The sequence below is a fragment of the Phoenix dactylifera genome, chromosome 2, assembly GCF_051530095.1.
Source record: "Phoenix dactylifera cultivar Ajwa chromosome 2, Ajwa_hap1_PhDact_Kaust_v1.1, whole genome shotgun sequence".
Classification (NCBI taxonomy): domain Eukaryota; kingdom Viridiplantae; phylum Streptophyta; class Magnoliopsida; order Arecales; family Arecaceae; genus Phoenix; species Phoenix dactylifera.
The window spans coordinates 30533275-30552896 of record NC_143191.1 but is presented as its reverse complement, the minus strand read 5'-3'; the positions used below and the strand labels follow the sequence as shown (position 1 = coordinate 30552896).

Below are 19622 nucleotides of genomic sequence, written 5' to 3'. Positions count from 1 at the left end.
GATGATGAGTATTACAAATTCCTTGAACAATATTATATGAATTATCAAATAAGATAGATAAAAAAAAAAAAAAAAAACAGAAGGGTGGTGAAAACTTGATATGAAAATTTTATACAAGAACAATTTGATTGGACAAATCTGAAAATTAATCAATCTGATGCTCTAAGTGGCATTCCATCAATCTGTACAACACGGAACTTGTTTTAAGAAATAAGGATGTTAGGATGGCATTTTGATGCCACGGTCTGCTGGGAATGGAGAAAGCCGAAGGTCAATGCGACATGGAATAGAACAGAAAAAAGTTGCAGTAATTTGAACTGCAACTGGTCTTACAATGAACAACCAAAAGAAATTATTAAATTAACATGGCATGAAGGTATTCGGTACTCCAATGCATGTGGATTATTGAAGAGCATGGACATTAGATGGATCGATCATGGATGTGATCTTATTGACTAAGATTGTTTGTAGAATATTTGACACATAAACATACGCATGCATGTGCATGCACGTTTGTGCACACTTTTCAAGCTTGTTTATTTCTTGTGTTTTTCATTCACATCATGAAGTAAATAAGCAGGTTGGTATATAGAGGAAAAGAGGCCACTCTCGTCCATATATAGTTGTGTCCATATCTAAGAGAGCAACGGAGGCAAGAAGTTAGTCTAGGGGATATTTTTCCTCTAATTATAATTGGACTGATAGGCAGTTGGATTTTTATTTATAAGCCGTACTATAATAGCTTAATAGGAGTTTGCACTATAGTAGTAGAGATGATTGGTGGATATTGTAGTGCTAGGTGAAGAATTCATAAGAAATAAACTATCAATGGTTGCATCAAAATGAATCTCAAATAAAAATATGAGAACACGATTCAAAAAATTGATCTTTCTAGGGTAAGTTCACAAGGTTACCTTATCTTGGAGGATTACCAAAGTGAAGTTGGCATGGGTTTAGTTCCTAGATAGAACCACATATTTCTAATCAACATGATTCATTTTCAAGGATTTGATTGACGCACTAATTTTAATGGATATTTGGCTCTTTGACCTGCTATTCTTTTTTCTTTATCCAAAGATGGATTTGCTTGAATGTTCATTAAATAAAGAATCATTTGGCAAGGGAAGCTAGTGTAGCAGCACTATAATAGCTTGCTTTCTTACAATTCTGCCATCTTTTTTTTTTCCTTTCATTTTTTTTTTTGTCTTCTCTTCTAACCTATTCTTCCTTATATTCCAAGTATAATGTCACAGTCAAAAAACCCAGTGACCATGGCACTCCAAATCAGGTATTAAGGCCAGCCGATTTAGTGATATCTGCCCCAAGAGTGCGATAGCCTAAACAATGGGATAAGGCGGAAGAGAGAAGAAGCCCGAGAGAGAGCCCGTTTGTTTTACCATAATAATATTTGTTGTACGAGAATAAATGGACCTCGGAACCGAAAGCCAGGGGCTAGAGATCAAGATATCCCATGGATATTACTCCTCCCAATTCCTTTGACCTCTCTCTCCCTCCTCGATCTCTACTTGGCAGCTCGCACCATGCGAGAGATATCTCATGGATTGGGTGATCTAGCACGCAAACAGACCTCTATAGTTGGATATAAACAAACTTAAACCAGCCTTAGAACTCCAAAACCGAGAATATATATGACTCAAAAATTAGATTTCCTGATCCAAGCCCCACATCTATCCAGCAACTATTTTATTTAGATCATATCCATATCACCATATTGGTACAATATGCAACAACCATATATACTACATAGCATAGCTCTCATGAAATTGCTCTAACTCCCTAAACTGCTGAAGTTAGTTGATTGCATAAATATAGAATCTCAGCTACATTTTCCAAAGCAAATACTTAAAATTGAAATGCAGTCCCTTCAAAACGGCCCTCCAAAACAACAAACGCAGCTGATGAGTGGAGGGATGTTATTAACAGAAGAAAGATGGCATAGCTTTCTCAGTGACCCAAGACAATCAACTCCTGCTCAAGCATCTCTGTTACGTCGTCGTCGAGGTCTCCATGATTGGTTTCGTCGTCATCGGTCGGCGCCGACCCCTCTGCTTGGTTCTCAGATGAGTCAGGGTCGCCGGGGCGGCAGGTCCCGCTGGCCGGATCGCAGTGGTGGCCGGTGGTCCTGGCGCTCGTCCCCACAGCGCTCTCTTGGGGCGTCTCTACCGTCTCTCCGGCGACTTGAGCTGATCTCATCAGCAGCAAGCATGCGAGAATGGCAAGGACAATGCATGCGCGAACGGAGGCCATCGTCAAGGAATGTGATGATCGGGTGCTGAGGGAGATGAGAAAAGGTGACAAGGAAGGGATGGAGAGGGAAGGCACTTAAAAAGGGCCGGAGGGGAGGGAAAACCATTGGTTGGTTAATTTGAGGGGAGGTTCTTCAAACAATAGTCGTTAGGAGCCGTTGGAAAATGAGTGGTCGGGGTTTGGTGACCGCTCTTTCCTATGACCGAGTCCGAAATTTGCTTTTGTTGGAGCTTTTCAGTTTTGAAGGTAGCCTGCTCCCACAGATATATTTCCTTGATTTCTGGCATCTGCAGCAAGGTGTTTGTTTTTTTCATTTTTTTTTGGTTAAAAATGACATTCATATAGTTTTGACATGAGTACAACTTGCCAAATCAAAAGAAAAAAAAGGTGATACAGAGAGTAAGGTATATCGCCAACCCTAGTCCAAATCACTCCACCCAAATGCCGGGCCATAAAAGAGACGACTCAGTCTGCCGTACTATTCGCCTTCCGATAAATATGTACTACCTGAAAGAAAAATAGTTGTCATATGATCTGATTAAAATAAATTACTTATTTATTTACACGAAGAAAGAATATTCTTTCTCTTTTTATTTTTTTCTTTTTAGCCCTTTTTATTTTATTTTTTTTAAATACCAATATTTTTTCTGAGATAAAAAGTACCAATAATTGGCGTGCATCATACAAGAAGTGTGGATTAAGGCAGGTCTTGTATGTGAATAGTTATAGGTAGAATTGAAATATGGATGCTTAAAAGGAAAAAAAAAATGTCCATTACCTTTAAACCTTTAACAACTAAGCAGCTACCCCAAGCCCACATTGTGAGTACATGCTTGAACCAATGCAATTCGGTTCGCAGCGCGGGCATGCCACACCAGTAATCATGCCATCAAAGATTGTAATGTTTCATAACATCCGAAACCCCCTGCAGGAGTGCAGGTATTTTGGCGACTCATCTGTTAGTGGATTTAAGTTAATTTTATCTTCATTTACAGTGCTAGGTTGGACTAGATAGCAGAAAAGATTATCTATGAATAGGGCCGACCCTGTAAGTAATTGATTTTGAAAGAAAAAAGATACCAGAAGACATGATTTGCAAAGAATATAAATGTTCAGAGTACAATTTGAACCAATTTTTAGCATAAGTACAACTCTACCACTTGATCCTCATAAAAATTTTAAAAGAACTCAGACGAGGTCCTTGATAACTTGTGCGACCATCCATGCTATTGAAGGTGCAGATATCAAAGGAAGAGCAATTTGTACAATTCATTAGAACTAGTAACTGATCATACAAAGATTGCATCTGTAAAAACTGAGCATTAATGCTTACAACTTTCAGTAAGGAAGGTCACCCTCTGGCAGATCCCAGTTGTCATCTACGTCGTCTTTAGGAGCAGCACCACCATCTGCTGCTGCTGCTGCCGACGATGAGGATGGCGATGAGAAGAATCTTGGCCCTGATCGTCTGAAAAGAATAGGAGCTTTCAGAGATTTACTCTTGTCATGGACCTCATGGTAATTAATATTCTTAATTATGGGTGCATAAATTTCTATATGTACTATTTTGTTCGCAATAGCCACATAGAATGGATCAGAAGCACCTCATTTATTAGTATGGAGAATGAAATTGTCAGAAGCATGTCTAGGACCAACTCTAAGCAGTTAATTGATCAACCGTACAAAATATTACATGGAAACATATGTAGTTATGCAGCATAAGTAAATCAATATAACTCCGACTAAGATTATACAACAATTAATAGCAAACTTGTATCAATTATATAAAATACAGTATGTCTTTGATTAATATGGGACATGTGACCAGCAGTTTACACAAAGCAGCAAACAGTTTAGGATGCTAGGGCACAGGGATCGTTAACAATGCTGTATTTCAAGCTTGAGACAGTTGAGCCATTTGACAATGCGCTGACAATGCATTGACATGCATGGAATGCGTTGACAAGCTTGAGATAGTTCATCTCAGCTCGGAATTCTTCCATAAAGAACTCTATGAGTTATTTAACCATTTGACAATGGGTTGGTTGGTGGGACTGGTCAAATCCACATGGAAAAATGAAAGGTAGGATGTAGATCTATGTCCATCTATCTGTAGTATTTATTTAATGTTTGTTGTACCGCTGCCAGTTAAAATGTTGGCATACCACATACTTCATTGTGCCGACATGTGGCATGATGATGTCGTGCAATCCAGCATAGAAAGCACGGCTTTGACATGCATGGATACACTATCCTGGGTTTACTGGGTTGTAACTAAAACAATTTATAATTTATTTCTAACTGCTTATGGATTATTTGTATGAAGAAAAAACTTCGTTAAAAAGTTTATATATACAAGCATGCTCATGTATTCACAACAAAAGTGGTTGAAACCCCTAGGACAAGTAATAAGTTTGAATTTCCATATTAAGAGAAATAATAATGAAGTATTAAGAACTTGGGATATACAAAAAAACAATGTAATAGGCAATCGAGTAATATTAAGTACTAAGATACAAAAAAAAAGAATCATTCACATAAAGTTTCATGCCTGAGAAGTTATAATTTAATGGATGAATATTTAATACTTTATAAATATACCACATATATCATCTCTTTAGTCTACTCTTTTTTTGTCTGGACATACTAGACATGTATTCAATTACTCTCCATTTTAATGCATTTTCTATTTTATGGTTACATATACATCTACAATTCAGAAAATTTGATATGCATGATAACAACACAAACAGTCTGTATTGACTAAAGATACATGAAGTGTTGGTATGTATGGAATTATAAATGGTTTGATTTCACCTCATTAAGAATAGAAAACAGATCTTTGCACTTTAATTTCAAGTAGCTGATCATTTTGCATTATGAATGTTTCTAATCCTAGGATTGACTTTAGAAACCAGATTTTACACTTCAACGAGGACATAATAAACTCAAATGATGAATAAAGAAAAAATATAAAAGGAATTTTATGGTCTGTGTTGGTACATATCAGTCTGTAACAAACAAACAGAGTAGGAGTGTGACAATAATCAGGTAGTTCAACTTAATTTCTATATGTCATAAGCATTATATTGTGGCAACCCTTATTTTGGTGTCTCTACTTCCACCACACCAACCTTCACTTTTATTTAATGAGATACCCATAAGATATGACTTTAAATAGTCTTAACTGTTTAATAAAGCCATATTATTTTGTTCATCCGATATTCAGCAAATATCCACCCATATTTATAGCATCCTGGCTATCAACAAGCTTTCCCTGCATTTTACATGCATTTTTTAGCTGGTTTGCTAAAAAACTAGATCCTTGTGTTATTCGTACCATATCCATTTCAAGGTTTCTGTGGTCAATTTCCTATAAGAAACCTCTTCTAAACCCTTCATCCTTAGATAGGTTATACTTACCTTGTTGCAACCTATCATGATGAACCTCCAATGTTTATCTTGTCCAAACAAAAACTAAGAACCTACACCTTGTCTTCTACATCTATCTAGCACAGGGACTGGAATTTTCATGGAGGCGCATACTCAACAGACACCACAAGCCCATAGTATAGGGTACTCTAAGCTATCATCAGACAACCTTTCTTTAGCTTGTTGCTGAAGCCCAACAAGCAAGTAATATTGATTCTTAGTCATCAGTAGTTAGCAGTTTTTCTGCCACAAACGGACATCTGTTTTCTCTAGATTAAAGTTATTGTCCCCAAACCCTAATGGATATGCTTTCTTTCATTTAATTTACACAACATAGAAGATGGTCCACTTCTTTGCAATGAATGGAACTTCGCATAAGGGTCTACACACTTCATACTATTATTTAAAGGTTAAATGCCATTTCTGAAGAAACTGGAAATATTAATATGCATTCCATTTTGGAAGAAAACACCATTTTAATGAAAATAGATATTTTTGAGTCTGGTGCCAAAATCGATGACAAAGAGATACTAGTGCACAATTGAATTCGTCATTCTGGACCTATAATTCAAAAAAAAATAAAAATGGAGAGATAATTGAATACATATGTACTATAATTAGACCTAGGTGAATTGGAGAGGAAGCATCATGTGACCAACAGTATTCCTCCATGATTCAAAAAAAAAAAAAACTTTATAAATCAACATCGATGTTGGATTTTTTTCTCGCTGAAGACAAGATCCAAACAATTAATTGAAATATATAAATCTAGAATCCAGTGAATACATTTCCTTAGTTAGTCTCCATTTCTATTGAAAATTCTTTCTTTTTACCGAAAAATCACAGATAATACTACAGAAAAGGGAAATTAGGGGGAAATTGGCGCATCACCTCCTCCTATTCCTTCGCCCCGCTTCACGAGCCTTCCGCTTCTTCTCTTCCTGCTTGTTCTCGAAGAACCTCCGCCGCTTGCACTCCTGGATCACCCCGGCCCTCGACACCTCCCGCCGGAACCGCCGCATGAGGGCCTCCTCGGACTCGTTATCGTCCACCAAGACCTGGACGTTGTAGCCCGACTTGAAGAAGAGCACGTTCGCGTGCCGGAGGGCCGGGTTCACAGCGGCGACGGCAGGGTCGAGCGGCCCCGCCGCGGACGGCGGCCGGAGAGGGAGCGAGGCGGAGCATAGGGCGAAGGAGCGGCGGGAGGGGGTTGGGAGGTAAGGGTGAGATGAAAGGAGGAAGGGGAAGGCGGGGCTCCTGGCGAAGGGGAGTTGGAAAAAATTACAGGAAGCCGCCATCGGTTTTCCTGTTCAAAGGAGGAGAAGAGAGGGTGCTGGAGAGTGGAGACTGGAGAGCTTATCCGTTGAGAAGCGGGGAAAAGGATGTTATATGGAGGGAAAAGAGGGTGGAATTTTCTTGTCCCAAAAAAAAATTAAAAATTAAAAATTAAAAAAAAAATTGTTTTACTTTTTATATTTTATTATTATTATTATTATTATTATTATTATTATTATTATTATTATTATTATTATTATTATTATTATTATTATTATTTTAGGTTAAATGAGTATGTGAATGAAATATAGTTTACTATGGTATTCTAATAGATTTTTTTTGCATGAATATCTTTCTAAAAATTCATATTTACGTAAATACTTTTTTATTTTTTATTCTTATAAAACATTTTTTTGCACAAATGCCTTTAATATAACGGTTCTTCTAACACCATTAGTAAAAATCATATGTATTTTAATTAAAATAAAATAAAATTTAAAATTACTTTTTTATCTCTTGTAAATGCAATCGCAATCGCTTTTTTTTCTCGGCTAAGCATTTCTTTTTGCACATCGACCCATTAAGGGCATTTTAGTCATTTTTAATTTGAAACTGTTAATTTTTTAACGACATTAGATGGCGTGGGTACGTATGCAAAAATAAAGATAAAAAAATATAATAGCAAAACAAGTGTTTTGCGAGAGTATACATATCAATATCAATTTTGGAAGAATATTCATGCAAAATTCGATATTTAAAAAAATATCAATGTAAAAAATCTTATTCTAATTTGCATTGACCAAAATTGCTCATCATGATTAGATTAAATACATCTGCAGCCATCCTCTGATTCGGGACATTAGGATGATGGTGAGGGATGGTGCGGCCTTTGAGGCTAAGCATGTATTTAGGGAGGCCAACGGGGCGGCTGATTGGGTAGCTGCATACGCAGCACACCACTCGGGATACGCCCTGTGGGCAGGAGAGCGGGAGCTGCCATTGGCACTACGTGAGATTCTGTATTTTGATGTTCTTGGGTGTATTCGGACACGCGTTGTCTGAAGAACCCGTTTAAGCAAAAAAAAAAAAAAAAAATCTGCAAGGCAATTATATCTCATAGGTTCGGAACAATGATCATTATTTAATTTTTATTTTGATGCAATCTCATGAAATGATGAAAATTGCGGCCATCTTTAGTATTTTCAGTTTTGTTTGATTGTAGTACTTTAAATAAACTTAATTTATTAATATTAATTTTTGAAAATTTATTCATTAATTGAGTATGAAATTATTATTTTAGTATTATGTTTTGTTGTTTCTCAATATACGTCTAATACCAACAAATTATTTGTTTTCAGAAATTTCAATATAGGGTTTGAAACGGGCGAAAAGTAACCGTTATGCCTGTTTACTTATAACGGTAAATTATAGTTTTTGATGGACAGCATTACTAGGCGATGGCACCGTGAAAAAAAAAAAAAACCTTGAAAGATATGGACCAGAGAGCCTGGTAGACTGGTCGCCGTACCACCTTTTGCCATAAGGACCGAGAGAACAGTGGATCCATGTCGACCACTTGATCGCTGAAGTAAACAATTGCGATCGTAATCACCACAATTATTTCCCCTCAGGCCATTTGCTGAAGCTTGTTTGAGGATTCATCTTGACATTTGTTTAGTCCCACATCCATTATTTACTGAATAAATATTAGATACTCATAAAAGAACAAAAATAAAATCCTAAATTGTGACAAATGATATCAGAACAGATCTAAAATTGACCACAAATTGATCGTGATATTTGTAATTAAATTTAAATAGATTTGAATTCTTAACTTAACGAAAATATCATAGCTTAAATGAGAAAAACATGTAAAAACTCATGCAAATATGTGTTTAGTCCCACATCAGTTATTCACTAAATAAATATTGAATACTTGACCAAGAAATTTAAATAATACATTCCGATTAGTATTTTTGGATGACGCTCTTGGCCTGTTTGAATGAGATTCTAGGTTATGATTACTTGTGCTTCATAGACACCTAAATTTCACATATGTTCTAGGTTGTGATAACTTGCGCCTCATAGCCACCTATTCACGTATGGATGCATTTCATGGTACTCGAGTCTTTGATACTCTCCAGTGATCAGCTATGGAGCTATTCACTAGGCGGTCAAATTAAGGTCCGGTGCCTCTTCTAGTCACAATTATTAAGAAAGATGTTACGCCTTGGGTGTGTTATTTGGATCATTTATCATGTTCTATGTTTGAGTGGTTTGCTAGGCATTCATGAATCTTGTCTATAAATTCTTGAGTAAAGTAATGCTAAATATAATTGAAGCATATTATCACTAGCATGGCCTTCAAACAATGACCCCATCCAACTAATGCATCTGAAGTCATAACTAAATTCCATTCTACAATAAGTTTACCGAATGTATCTCATAATATAAAAGAGAGCCGAGAGTTCAAATAATTGCTAGTAGCAAGTTCTCCATCCATTGATTCATTATCCTGTGCTATTAAGAGGCATTTAATTTTCCATGTTGACCGATTTCCTTCAAGCTGTATTGCAGCCCCGACGACATAATATTCACAGCTGATCTCACCATAAGAAAGAAAATTGCATGTCTAATCCTGAAAAGAAATTGAGAAGTGCATTAGTCAAACATCATGCAAATCTACTGATTGTAATTATGATTTTGCTGGAGCTGACTGGTAAATGGCCTTCCTGTTGCATGAGATGTTAAATGAGCAGAAGCATGTGCCAATAATAAACACATTGAAGGACTTCGTATCGATGATAGATAGGTGAAGAACCAGCATAGGTCCAATAAGAAGGAATAACCCAAAATGTGTTTTCAATTAAATCAACCGACCCGAGGAAGTAGTCCATGGGAAACTACAAAACTGGGAGCTACTATGCAAATGTATTTGGTATCTATAATGTACCAAAACAAGGGTAACTGAATCTCATTATCACAAAGAGGCTCAAACTCAAGATGGTTGAACCTGCGCGGCAAAACAAGGAGATTTGCATACCTAAGAAAAGACAGTCACTAGGCCATCCCAAAAGTTGCCTTGTCTGGAAGGAGTCATTCGTGGCTTAAGTGCCGAGGCACAGCAGAATAACAAGAATGTGGAAGTAAGCAAATCAGCAAATAAGAAAGCAGTCTCGAGCAATGTTCTTATGATGCAAATACTTCTCTCTGGTACCAATCTAAGAAAATCTTGGTGCATTCTTACCACGCACATACAACATATAACCTCAGATTCTCGAAGTTTTATTTGCAGATGAATAATTGACAAGGGAATTTATTTACCTGCTTTGGAAGAAACAGGCTATGTGCAATAATCTTATGTCATTTGCCCTGCAAAATGTAATGCATAGTCCTAAGACTAATGATAGAAATAATAGTTTCAGGATCTACATAATATTCTTCTTCATTTTTTCGATAAATGAGAACAATGAGCTGGAACAGCAGTCCAACCCCACCACCTCAGCTTCCCAAGTGTCAAGCAGCTGGGGGGAAGATGCCCAAACTTGTTACCCAGTTACAGACCTGTCCAGTCCACTAAGGCCAACCTCAAACCATGCAAAAAGTTTGAGATGCAGATCTATGCTCATCTGGCTACAAAGTAAGGTTTCAAATTGTTCATGAACAGCTCAGCCTAAGGTCATTTAAATTTGTCCAATTGGGAAATGGCCAAGCTGAAGCTACAGACTTGACTCGCAAGCAGGAAAAACATTGATAGGCCCTGGACTGTGAACTTAATAACCCTGGCTCAGCTTCATAATCAGCTACCTTAAGTGACTAAAATGCTCAAGCATGAATACTCATAGCTGAGATCCACTCAAGCTGAAGCAAAGCTTGAATGATGAAGCATGTATGACCAGCCCAGAAGTTGGCTCAGTGCCCCCCTCCCCCAGGATTGCAAGGGATGTCTAGCGCATGTTTGGGTCTAGCTTGGTCAAATCGCATCATGACAAAGTAAGTCCATGATGTTTCCACTGGTTCCCCTTGTGATTCAGCCAAACATTTTTTGGCATGTTTCCCATTGTTTGAAAACTAAGTTGAATCGGTTCCCTATTATGCTTCATGTAGTTGCATTCAAAAGGTGACTTCGAGAAACTATGCTATCATATAAAATGGCAAGTTATGACTTCAATTATGTAATTTGGTTTGTGAGAAAACTCCATAAAGTACACAAAGTTCAGAGAGGTCCATGCAACAATGAATAGCTAATGAGGAAGAAAACAGGCACATATTCCTTAAGAAAAGAACAGAATGACCCCACTCATTTTAACCTTTCAATAGGTGTACTGGAAAGTAGAAAATGTCTCCAACACATAATGAGGTATTAAACACCTTAGTAATAATAAAAATGCAGACCTTGAGATGGTAAATCTTATGGAATTCCTCATCAGGATGCAAATGACCGAGATGGTGGATCTATTGATATGTAGGTGACAAGTGACAATGTGGTCTGATGTTAGTTGGAATAAAGGATGTCTGTGGAGTCTACTAATGTAACGTGCTTGTAACTGCAAAGTGTCAAGCTAAGAACAATGGTGTTCAGCATGTTACTTGTCATGTCATCCTATCATGCAAAACCTCGAAAGGAATTTAGTTTCCTTTCTTTTCTCACAGTTCTTTATACGAAATCTTGGAAAATTATGCTAAGTCTATAGGGAGATATGTTGGGCTTTGATTTTATAAGACAGTATAAAGTAAATGTATGCAATGACATTCTGTTAGGCTATAATATATTGGTTTTTTAAGAATGATTCATGCATCAAGAGTACACAACAGATTGATTAACTATTGAACAGTGCAGGGTATTTTCTTCCTTGGAAATATTATAAGCACTACTCTATATAATCAATTGCATTCACAATATATCCCAGTCAAGTTCTCGAATTTAGGAAAACTGGATAAACATCAAAAAGCATGTCTCTTGCGATAGGAAGTGTTCTAGCAAGAAAACACTTTTTATTTGATAAGCAGTTGTGTCATGATAATTTTAAGCTGGGAGAAGTATTATACTTATATACTTACCAGATGAAGTTTAGCTTCTCATATTCCATCTTTACACTGATCAATGCTTTGTTGCATGCCATCCAACTGCTCAATAATGTATTCCAATTTCTTGCAACAAATCTCATTAGAAATTCTGGCACTATAATCACACTTCTCGAATGGACGATACTCACACGCACTTTTGATTTCCTCACGCAATGTTGTTTGAATCTCCTGTTCCAGAATAGAACTTTCTGTGACTTTCTTAAATCACATGACATATATTTATTTTGTTTAGGCATAATACATAAAAAGAAACTATCGTACTAAACAAGCCTTATGAAAATATTAAGAAAGTAAGATGTCAAAGAAAAGCGTAAAGAGGAAATACTTTACGGTGCACGTTTTAAAGGAAAAATATCTACTATATTAGCATGCGTAAAATATATAGTTCATTGTTGACATTCAGAAGTAGGAGCTTTATGGGCTCCTATGCAGAAAACAACAACATTAAACCCTTTGCCCAAAGAAAATAAAAATAACTTGCTCAACTTGACCAAAAACTGCCATTGCAGCTGATAAGCCAAATGTTAGCATGCCTTCTTTACTACATACTGCTTTACATTAACAGATGTATCATACAACTTCAGTCAGATATGATTATCATCATTTTGTCCGCACTTTAGTTATGACAAATAATGACAAGAAAGATTACAATTTTCTACAACTAAGCTCCCAATGTAACGCAAGTTAACGGACTGCTGGTAATATCTTTCATCAAATAGGTATTTTATTTATCAACAATTGCATTTGGTGAGGGATTTGGCTCTTACAAACTTTCACTTTTATCTTTCAACAGATCAACTTGGAATTTAACATTTTTGGCATCTATATCCTACTGCATGTTTCGCTTCAACCAAAGTTCTTGCTTTTGAAGTCTTGTTTCCTAAAACAGTGTTTTCCTAATGATGATTAGAAATGATTTCTTGAATATAATTTGGAACATAAACTGTTGAGATTTCAGATTTGTTACTAAGATCACGAGCAGCATACAAAAATAGCAATCAAGATCCAAGACCATACATTTGGCTAGTCTCCTCACATTACGGGCTAAATCATTCATCATAATGATGTTTCCCAAATTTTTATGGAAAGGTTTATGATATTGTATCTCAGCATTGGCTTCTTGGAGGACTATATTTTGCCGTTTTGAGTTGTTATAGGTGATCATGGGGCCAAATAAGCCAAAATTGTAATACAGAATATAATTATCAGTTAAAAAAACTAGTTTTATGCCATCATTTAATCCAAATTGTGCACTTCAAAATAGCAGATCTATATTTCCATGAAGAAAATAAATACATAAACAGTTAAATTTATTAGAAAATGAGGATTTCAATAGTTCAACAGGTATAACAACTAAGCCGGTGCCTACCAAGCCATAAGTACCACCACACAACCTAAAATCATATTCTGTAAGTTTTAGACAAATTCCGTGTGGCTTTCTCCAAACAATAGTCGGACTTTATTTGGAACAGACCTGATCAATACTAGAGCATAAAAGCACACACTTTGGTTCTCTATCACAGTCTAGGAGGCCGCAAAATAAAATGGTTTGACGATTAGTTTCATGTTAAACACCAAAAGCCTGCCATCTCCTTGCATTTCCAAACCAGAGCCCTGTCACCAAACATCAAAGCACCTACCTTCTTCTTCTTCTTCTTCAATAAAATCTTGCACCATTCCAAGAATAAATGAGGCTGCCATCCTCACTTTAAGCCTTTCATAGATGCCGTGTTCTCCGTCTACGGGGAGTCTCCTTCCACAAATCTTCCAGATCGGCAGAGACCAACCCCAGATCAAACTCATCGAAACTGAGCCCATATTTTTCTCTCTTTTTTCCTAATTTTTCTTTTTGTGACTTGAGCCCATGAGATCATTTTGCCAGAGAAGAACAACAAGAAATAAAATATCGACAAATCCAGCGAGCTGGGAAGAGTAGATACCTTGATGGACTGCATGAACTCGCGGCAGTGCATGGTGAGGATGTCCGTTCGGGCCCCAGTGGAATTGGCAAGTTCGTCCATCACCGATCCCGCCAGCTCCACCACCCGAACTATTCGCTGCCCGCGCCCAAGCGCCAAGGCAAGAAAAAAAGGACCTTCCGTCAGAAAAACGCAGCCAGAGGAGGAGAGAAGAAACCGATATTAGGAATTCGGGGTATTACCTTCTCGACGAGATACAGGCGTTGGAGAGAGGTGGTCTGGCCCTGAGGACCCATCTCGTCTCGGACCACAGATGAATGGGAAAGGGGGAAAAGGGGTGGCAGGGTAAGGGGCGGAGAGGCTCCGAGGGCAGAGAAATAGAGCAGGAGCCAAGGAAGCGCGCCCGTGAGGGGATCCGATGCATCCGACCCGCAAGATGTCTGGGTCCAATACGGATCTAGAAACCTAAGACTAGCCAGAATCGGATCTGGGTCAATCAGGATCTGGACCCGACCCGATCCACTTATAGCCCTATTTCACTCCTCCAGAATAGCCTCGTCGGATCGCAGGCACCCGGCGAGACCTCACCGCCTCTTCTCGATCGGAGCCGGCTTCCTCCTCCATATTTGCATTTGTTTCGTGGGAGCAAGACTACTAGGTTAGTGATTTAATAGAAAATCATCCAATTTGGATGATCTTTAATGGGTGTTTAGCCTAGAGACCAGCTCAGCAATTTCCTAGTCCAACCAGCCACGCCTGTCTGGTTCAGATCGTGGTGGGTCTTTGGACCTCTGCCTCTAGAGGTTGGGATTGGGTTCAGATCTGCAGGTCTCCATGACTGCCTTAGATAAAACATGCATATTTCTATGGAAGTAAATTCATCCTATAAATGCTAGAGCACAATGTTTGACTACTTTCACTCGGCTCCGTATACTTTGAATACTAATGATTGTTTGAAATATGTCTCTGGTTAGGATTTTTGCCTGGCCAAAATGTTAGGATTTCAAGCATGCTGCAATTTATATGTTCAAAATAGTGTACATGGACATATGTTTAAGCATTTGTATGCTGGTTTTCCTAGTCAATTGTTCTTTTTTGCCTCGTGTCAACTTTTCTATCTTCACTGTGCCCTTCTTGAAGGAAGAATGAGGGAGGGGGGATACTATGAAGGATTTCAGTCATAGGTCAGGGTTGTTGGTGATGGGGACTCCACCAGCAGGATCTACCTTCACAACCTACATTGAAGTTTAATCTAGTGGTCACAATCTGCTTTGTTAGTGACTAGTTAAAATCAACCTGGTCATGGATCCATCAAGCAAGCATGCCGAATAGCTAACAAATTTTTTTTTAATGTGTTAGTCTATAACACCAAAAGATTTGACCAAAGTATGCCGAATTGCCCGGTTCACCCTGTACCGAACTGACCCACTGGTGTCAGTTCGGCCATAAATTTTGCAATCCCATCGCCCGAACGACTCCGAACCGCCCTAAATCGAGTGGTTTCAAGTAGAACCGGTGTGAAGCACTCGATTCGCACCGGTTCAGACCCCATTCTCCACCTCTTTAAAAGACTTGGATCATGGTCTATTAAACTGGGGTTCAAACCCCATTCTCCACCTCTTTAAAAGGCTTGGATCATGGTCTATTAAATAGGGTGAACCATCCGGTTCACCCCATACCGAACCAGTACCGTACTGCAGCCGACCAGCACAGATCCCGGTACCGATTCGGCGAACCTTGGGTTTGACAGTATACACCTATGTTAGCAATTATGACCCAACCCACCAACTTGACCCATAGCCGACTCACTTTAAGCAGGTTTTGGTTTGGCATAAACAGGTCTAAGTCATAAATAGGTTGACCTAACCCATTTATAATATGGCTCTGCTTCAAGTTTAACATCTTAGCTCAAGTTTAGCATTTTGGCTCATTCAACTCGTTTAAGAGTTAGGTCGCGTCATGATTTGACATGTGTAATACATTTAAAACCCATTTAAGACCTGCTTTTAATTTTATTCGACTCATTTGTTAAATGGGTTATATAGTTGATGTATGTTGCCCAAGGTGACAACCCAAGAGGGGGAGTAAACTGGGTTTTCTAAAAAATTATATTCCTTAATTTACTTTGAATTGAATGCAGCGAAATGATAAGATGTTATTTACTTAAGCTCTAGGCAATTACAAGTAAAGTAGTGGAAGATTAAGCTCGAGCAATTATAATCTATGTGAATGGTAAAGATGGAGTGGAAGCTAAGCAAGTTCTAAACAGTCACTTATAAATCAATAGGAAACAAAGCTAGAGATATTACACAATCAAGTATGAATGTAAGGCATGAAACACAAGAGATAAGGCATCACAAACACAAAGACGTATAGTGGTTCGGTGCACCCCAGCACCTACATCCACTCCCCAAGACCTCTTGGGAATTTCACTATAATCCCTCAGATTACAGCCGGTTTTTTTACAAGCTCACAACCTAACTTGTTGTTTTCACGAGATCACAACAAACTCGGTCGGTTTTCACAGGCTCACCGACTAGAACCAACCGATTGTTTTTCAGGATTCACAATGAATCCCAGTTGGTTTTTTCCGGTTCACCAACCACAATCTTACACCGTTGGTTTTTCCTTTGGCTCACCAACAAACCTTAACCCCTTGATTCAATCCCTTGATTGAATCAAGTTATAAGATATTAGAACAAGAATTTAAAGCAAATACAAGCTTCTTAAACAAGCAAATATAGCAAATATAAACAAGTAGAGTAAAGAGAAGAAGCCCTCAAACAAATTTTGTAGATGAAGAAATTCGGCTTCTTCTTTACTTGACTCTCTTCTAATTTCACACGAGGTAGAGGATCATTGAGGCAGCACACAGTTGAAAAGGAAGCTTTGGGATTCACTCGGATGCTCTTCTTCTCTCACTTTTGCTTTGAATGGCCCTTTTGTGCTTTTGGGAGGTTTCTCTTAAAATCTCGTTGAAATCTCTTTCCTATGTGTTCTCTCCCACTTTCTTAACTTCTTTCCTAGCTCTCCCCTTGATTTTATAGCTTTGGATGGCGTGGGAACAAAGATCTAGCCGTTAGAGACAAAAATAGAGCCGTTGGAGTTGAGAAAAAACTACCCGTTATGCCTCCCAGCGTGCTCGAGTCGACTCGGCTGAAGCAGGAGTCGACTCGTAAATAGGAGTCTGCCGGCACTGTAGCTGGGAGTCGACTCGACTGTAGCTGGAGTCGACTCGAGCACTGTAGTGCTGAAAAACAACTCTCTGTCTTTTTGTTTGTTCTCAGTCGGAGTCGACTCGCAGAGTCCTAGAATCGACTCGAGCACTGTTCCTTGAAACTCCAGAGTGCCAGAGTCGACTCTGAACTTCCAGGAGTCGACTCGAGGACTATTCTTTTGAATCTTTCTTTGAATTTACTCCTCCAACTTGAATCCTTTGAACTTGAAACTTGGGCCAATGAAGTGTGGCTTTCTTCCAACTTTTTGAGAGCTTTTGAGGTCTTCTTCTATTCTTCCAACTTGTTATGTTCCTTACAAAATAAATATCTTTCTTCTTGCAACACAAACATTAGTAATTATACTTCAAGATTTTGTGATCATCAAATCAATCTTTGGGTCAGCAATATAGTCTCAGGACTCCATCTTATACCTAGTTTATGTTTTTTGTTGTTGCTGTGTTTTCCATCTAAAGCCATGTTTAGGCTTGGATTTTCAGTCAAGTTATGTACTAGTACTGCCAAGCAAAAAGGGTCCACCTAGGTGTGATAGGAAACCTAACCCAACTCCAAACCACCACACTTAATTGCTTGAGCCTTAGCCTTTCTTCAATGCCCACGGTCATCACTCATCTTTAGGAATGGAGGAGGATGGATGATAGTTTTGAAAATAAAATTGTGCATGTATGAAAGGAGGAAAGTTAGAAAAGAGAAAAAAATATGCAGAAATCTGCAGAAAATAGCAAAAAAAAAAGAAGAAGAAATCCTAGAAAGGTGAGTGCCACCGTGGGCGAAGCCATAAGTACCACCACACAACCTAAAATCATATTCTGTAAGTTTTAGACAAATTCAGTGTGGCTTTCTCCAAACAATAGTCGGACTTTATTTGGAACAGACCTGATCAATACTAGAGCATAAAAGCACACACTTTGGTTCTCTATCACAGTCTAGAAGGCCGCAAAATAAAATGGTTTGACGATTAGTTTCATGTTAAACACCAAAAGCCTGCCATCTCCTTGCATTTCCAAACCAGAGCCCTGTCACCAAACATCAAAAGCACCTACCTTCTTCTTCTTCTTCTTCTTCTTCAATAAAATCTTGCACCATTCCAAGAATAAATGAGGCTGCCATCCTCACTTTAAGCCTTTCATAGATGCCGTGTTCTCCGTCTACGGGGAGTCTCCTTCCACAAATCTTCCAGATCGGCAGAGACCAACCCCAGATCAAACTCATCGAAACTGAGCCCATATTTTTCTCTCTTTTTTCCTAATTTTTCTTTTTGTGACTTGAGCCCATGAGATCATTTTGCCAGAGAAGAACAACAAGAAATAAATTATCGACAAATCCAGCGGGCTGGGAAGAGTAGATACCTTGATGGACTGCATGAACTCGCGGCAGTGCGTGGTGAGGATGTCCGTTCGGGGCCCAGTGGAATTGGCGAGCTCGTCCATCACCGATCCCGCCAGCTCCACCACCCGAACTATTCGCTGCCCGCGCCCAAGCGCCAAGGCAAGAAAAAAAGGACCTTCCGTCAGAAAAACGCAGCCACAGGAGGAGAGAAGAAACCGATATTAGGAATTCGGGGTATTACCTTCTCGACGAGATACAGGCGTTGGAGAGAGGTGGTCTGGCCCTGAGGACCCATCTCGTCTCGGACCGCAGATGAACGGGAAAGGGGGAAAAGGGGAAGTAGGGTAAGGGGCGGAGAAGCTCCGAGGGCAGGGGGAAGTAGAGCAGGAGCCAAGGAAGCGCGCCCGTGAGGGGATCCGATTGCATCCGACCCGCAAGTTGTCTGGGTCCGATACGGATCTGGAAACCTAAGAGGCTAAGACTAGCTAGAATCGGATTTGGGTCAACCAGGATCTGGACCCGACCCGATCCACTTATAGCCCTATTTCGCTCCTCCAGAATAGCCTCGTCGGACCGCAGGCACCCGGCGAGACCTCACCGCCTCTTCTCGATCGGAGGCTTCCTCCTCCATATTTCCATTTGTTTCGTGGGAGCAAGCGAAGAAGGTGTTTGAAATAATGACAGTAAAATCATTTTATTTTTGTGGCTCGAGAAAATTGCATGTTTTTTGAAATCCGGAACTTTACCCTATGTTTATATTATTTTCTTTTAATCCAAACCCTAGTAGAGTCTGTGATTGGTTCAAAAACCAAGTCCCCGCATGCTACGTGTTCGCTATAATTCTCACAGAGCAACCATTTTTCATGTTGTGTATTTTAATTTTATTGCTGAGGATGGTAATAAAGTTCTTGGCTTCTTGCAGTCTATAATAAATGGTTTAGGGTTTAAGATCTCCTTGGCTAACTTGGATTCGTGCCTTCTGAGGCCTTTCCACGGTGTTGGTTGGGTTTGATGGATGTTGCTACCTGTTATGATGCGTCTCTAGTCCCTTTATGTGTGATTAGAAAAGACATCT

General features: G+C 38.8%; 2 protein-coding genes across 7 annotated transcripts; both read right to left on the bottom strand.

Annotated features, from left to right (window-relative positions):
* Positions 1 to 1671: 1671 nt before the first annotated feature.
* LOC103718855 (small ribosomal subunit protein bS21c-like) lies at positions 1672 to 7078 on the bottom strand. 4 transcript variants are annotated; one of them, XR_005513305.3, is made up of 4 exons: positions 6592 to 7078; positions 3602 to 3736; positions 3047 to 3224; positions 1672 to 2775 (listed from the first exon to the last, which is right to left on the bottom strand). XR_005513305.3 is itself a non-coding variant. In XM_039130049.3 (3 exons), the coding sequence occupies exons 1-2, from the start codon at positions 6996 to 6998 to the stop codon at positions 3607 to 3609; spliced, it is 537 nt and encodes a 178-aa protein (XP_038985977.1). In that variant the 5' UTR covers positions 6999 to 7078; the 3' UTR covers positions 1672 to 2775; positions 3602 to 3606. The 4 variants fall into 4 exon arrangements, 2 of the variants coding, with proteins under 2 accessions (XP_038985977.1, XP_088571986.1); XR_015975269.2 differs by having other exon boundaries at positions 3047 to 3193; XM_039130049.3 differs by lacking the exon at positions 3047 to 3224.
* A 2277-nt stretch (positions 7079 to 9355) lies between these two features.
* LOC103718856 (mediator of RNA polymerase II transcription subunit 11) lies at positions 9356 to 18995 on the bottom strand. Of its 3 annotated transcripts, XR_015975268.1 has the most exons (5): positions 18789 to 18995; positions 18568 to 18684; positions 12037 to 12231; positions 10300 to 10347; positions 9356 to 9613 (listed from the first exon to the last, which is right to left on the bottom strand). XR_015975268.1 is itself a non-coding variant. In XM_039130060.2 (4 exons), the coding sequence occupies exons 1-3, from the start codon at positions 18840 to 18842 to the stop codon at positions 12055 to 12057; spliced, it is 348 nt and encodes a 115-aa protein (XP_038985988.1). In that variant the 5' UTR covers positions 18843 to 18970; the 3' UTR covers positions 9356 to 9613; positions 12037 to 12054. The 3 variants fall into 3 exon arrangements, 2 of the variants coding, with proteins under 2 accessions (XP_038985988.1, XP_017701139.2); XM_039130060.2 differs by lacking the exon at positions 10300 to 10347 and having other exon boundaries at positions 18789 to 18970; XM_017845650.5 differs by lacking the exons at positions 10300 to 10347; positions 18568 to 18684; positions 18789 to 18995 and adding exons at positions 14004 to 14120; positions 14225 to 14380.
* Positions 18996 to 19622: the final 627 nt, after the last annotated feature.

Excerpts from the sequence above, each read along its gene's own strand:
- LOC103718855 (XM_039130049.3), bottom strand. The coding sequence starts at position 6,998 with ATGGCGGCTTCCTGTAATTTTTTCCAACTCCCCTTCGCCAGGAGCCCC. Across the intron at positions 3,737-6,591 it reads GGGCGAAGGAATAGGAGGAG|ACGATCAGGGCCAAGATTCT; the intron begins GTGATGCGCCAA and ends TATTCTTTTCAG.
- LOC103718856 (XM_039130060.2), bottom strand. The coding sequence starts at position 18,842 with ATGGGTCCTCAGGGCCAGACCACCTCTCTCCAACGCCTGTATCTCGTC. Across the intron at positions 18,685-18,788 it reads GCCTGTATCTCGTCGAGAAG|CGAATAGTTCGGGTGGTGGA; the intron begins GTAATACCCCGA and ends GGGCGCGGGCAG. Across the intron at positions 12,232-18,567 it reads AGTTCATGCAGTCCATCAAG|GAGATTCAAACAACATTGCG; the intron begins GTATCTACTCTT and ends ATTCTGGAACAG.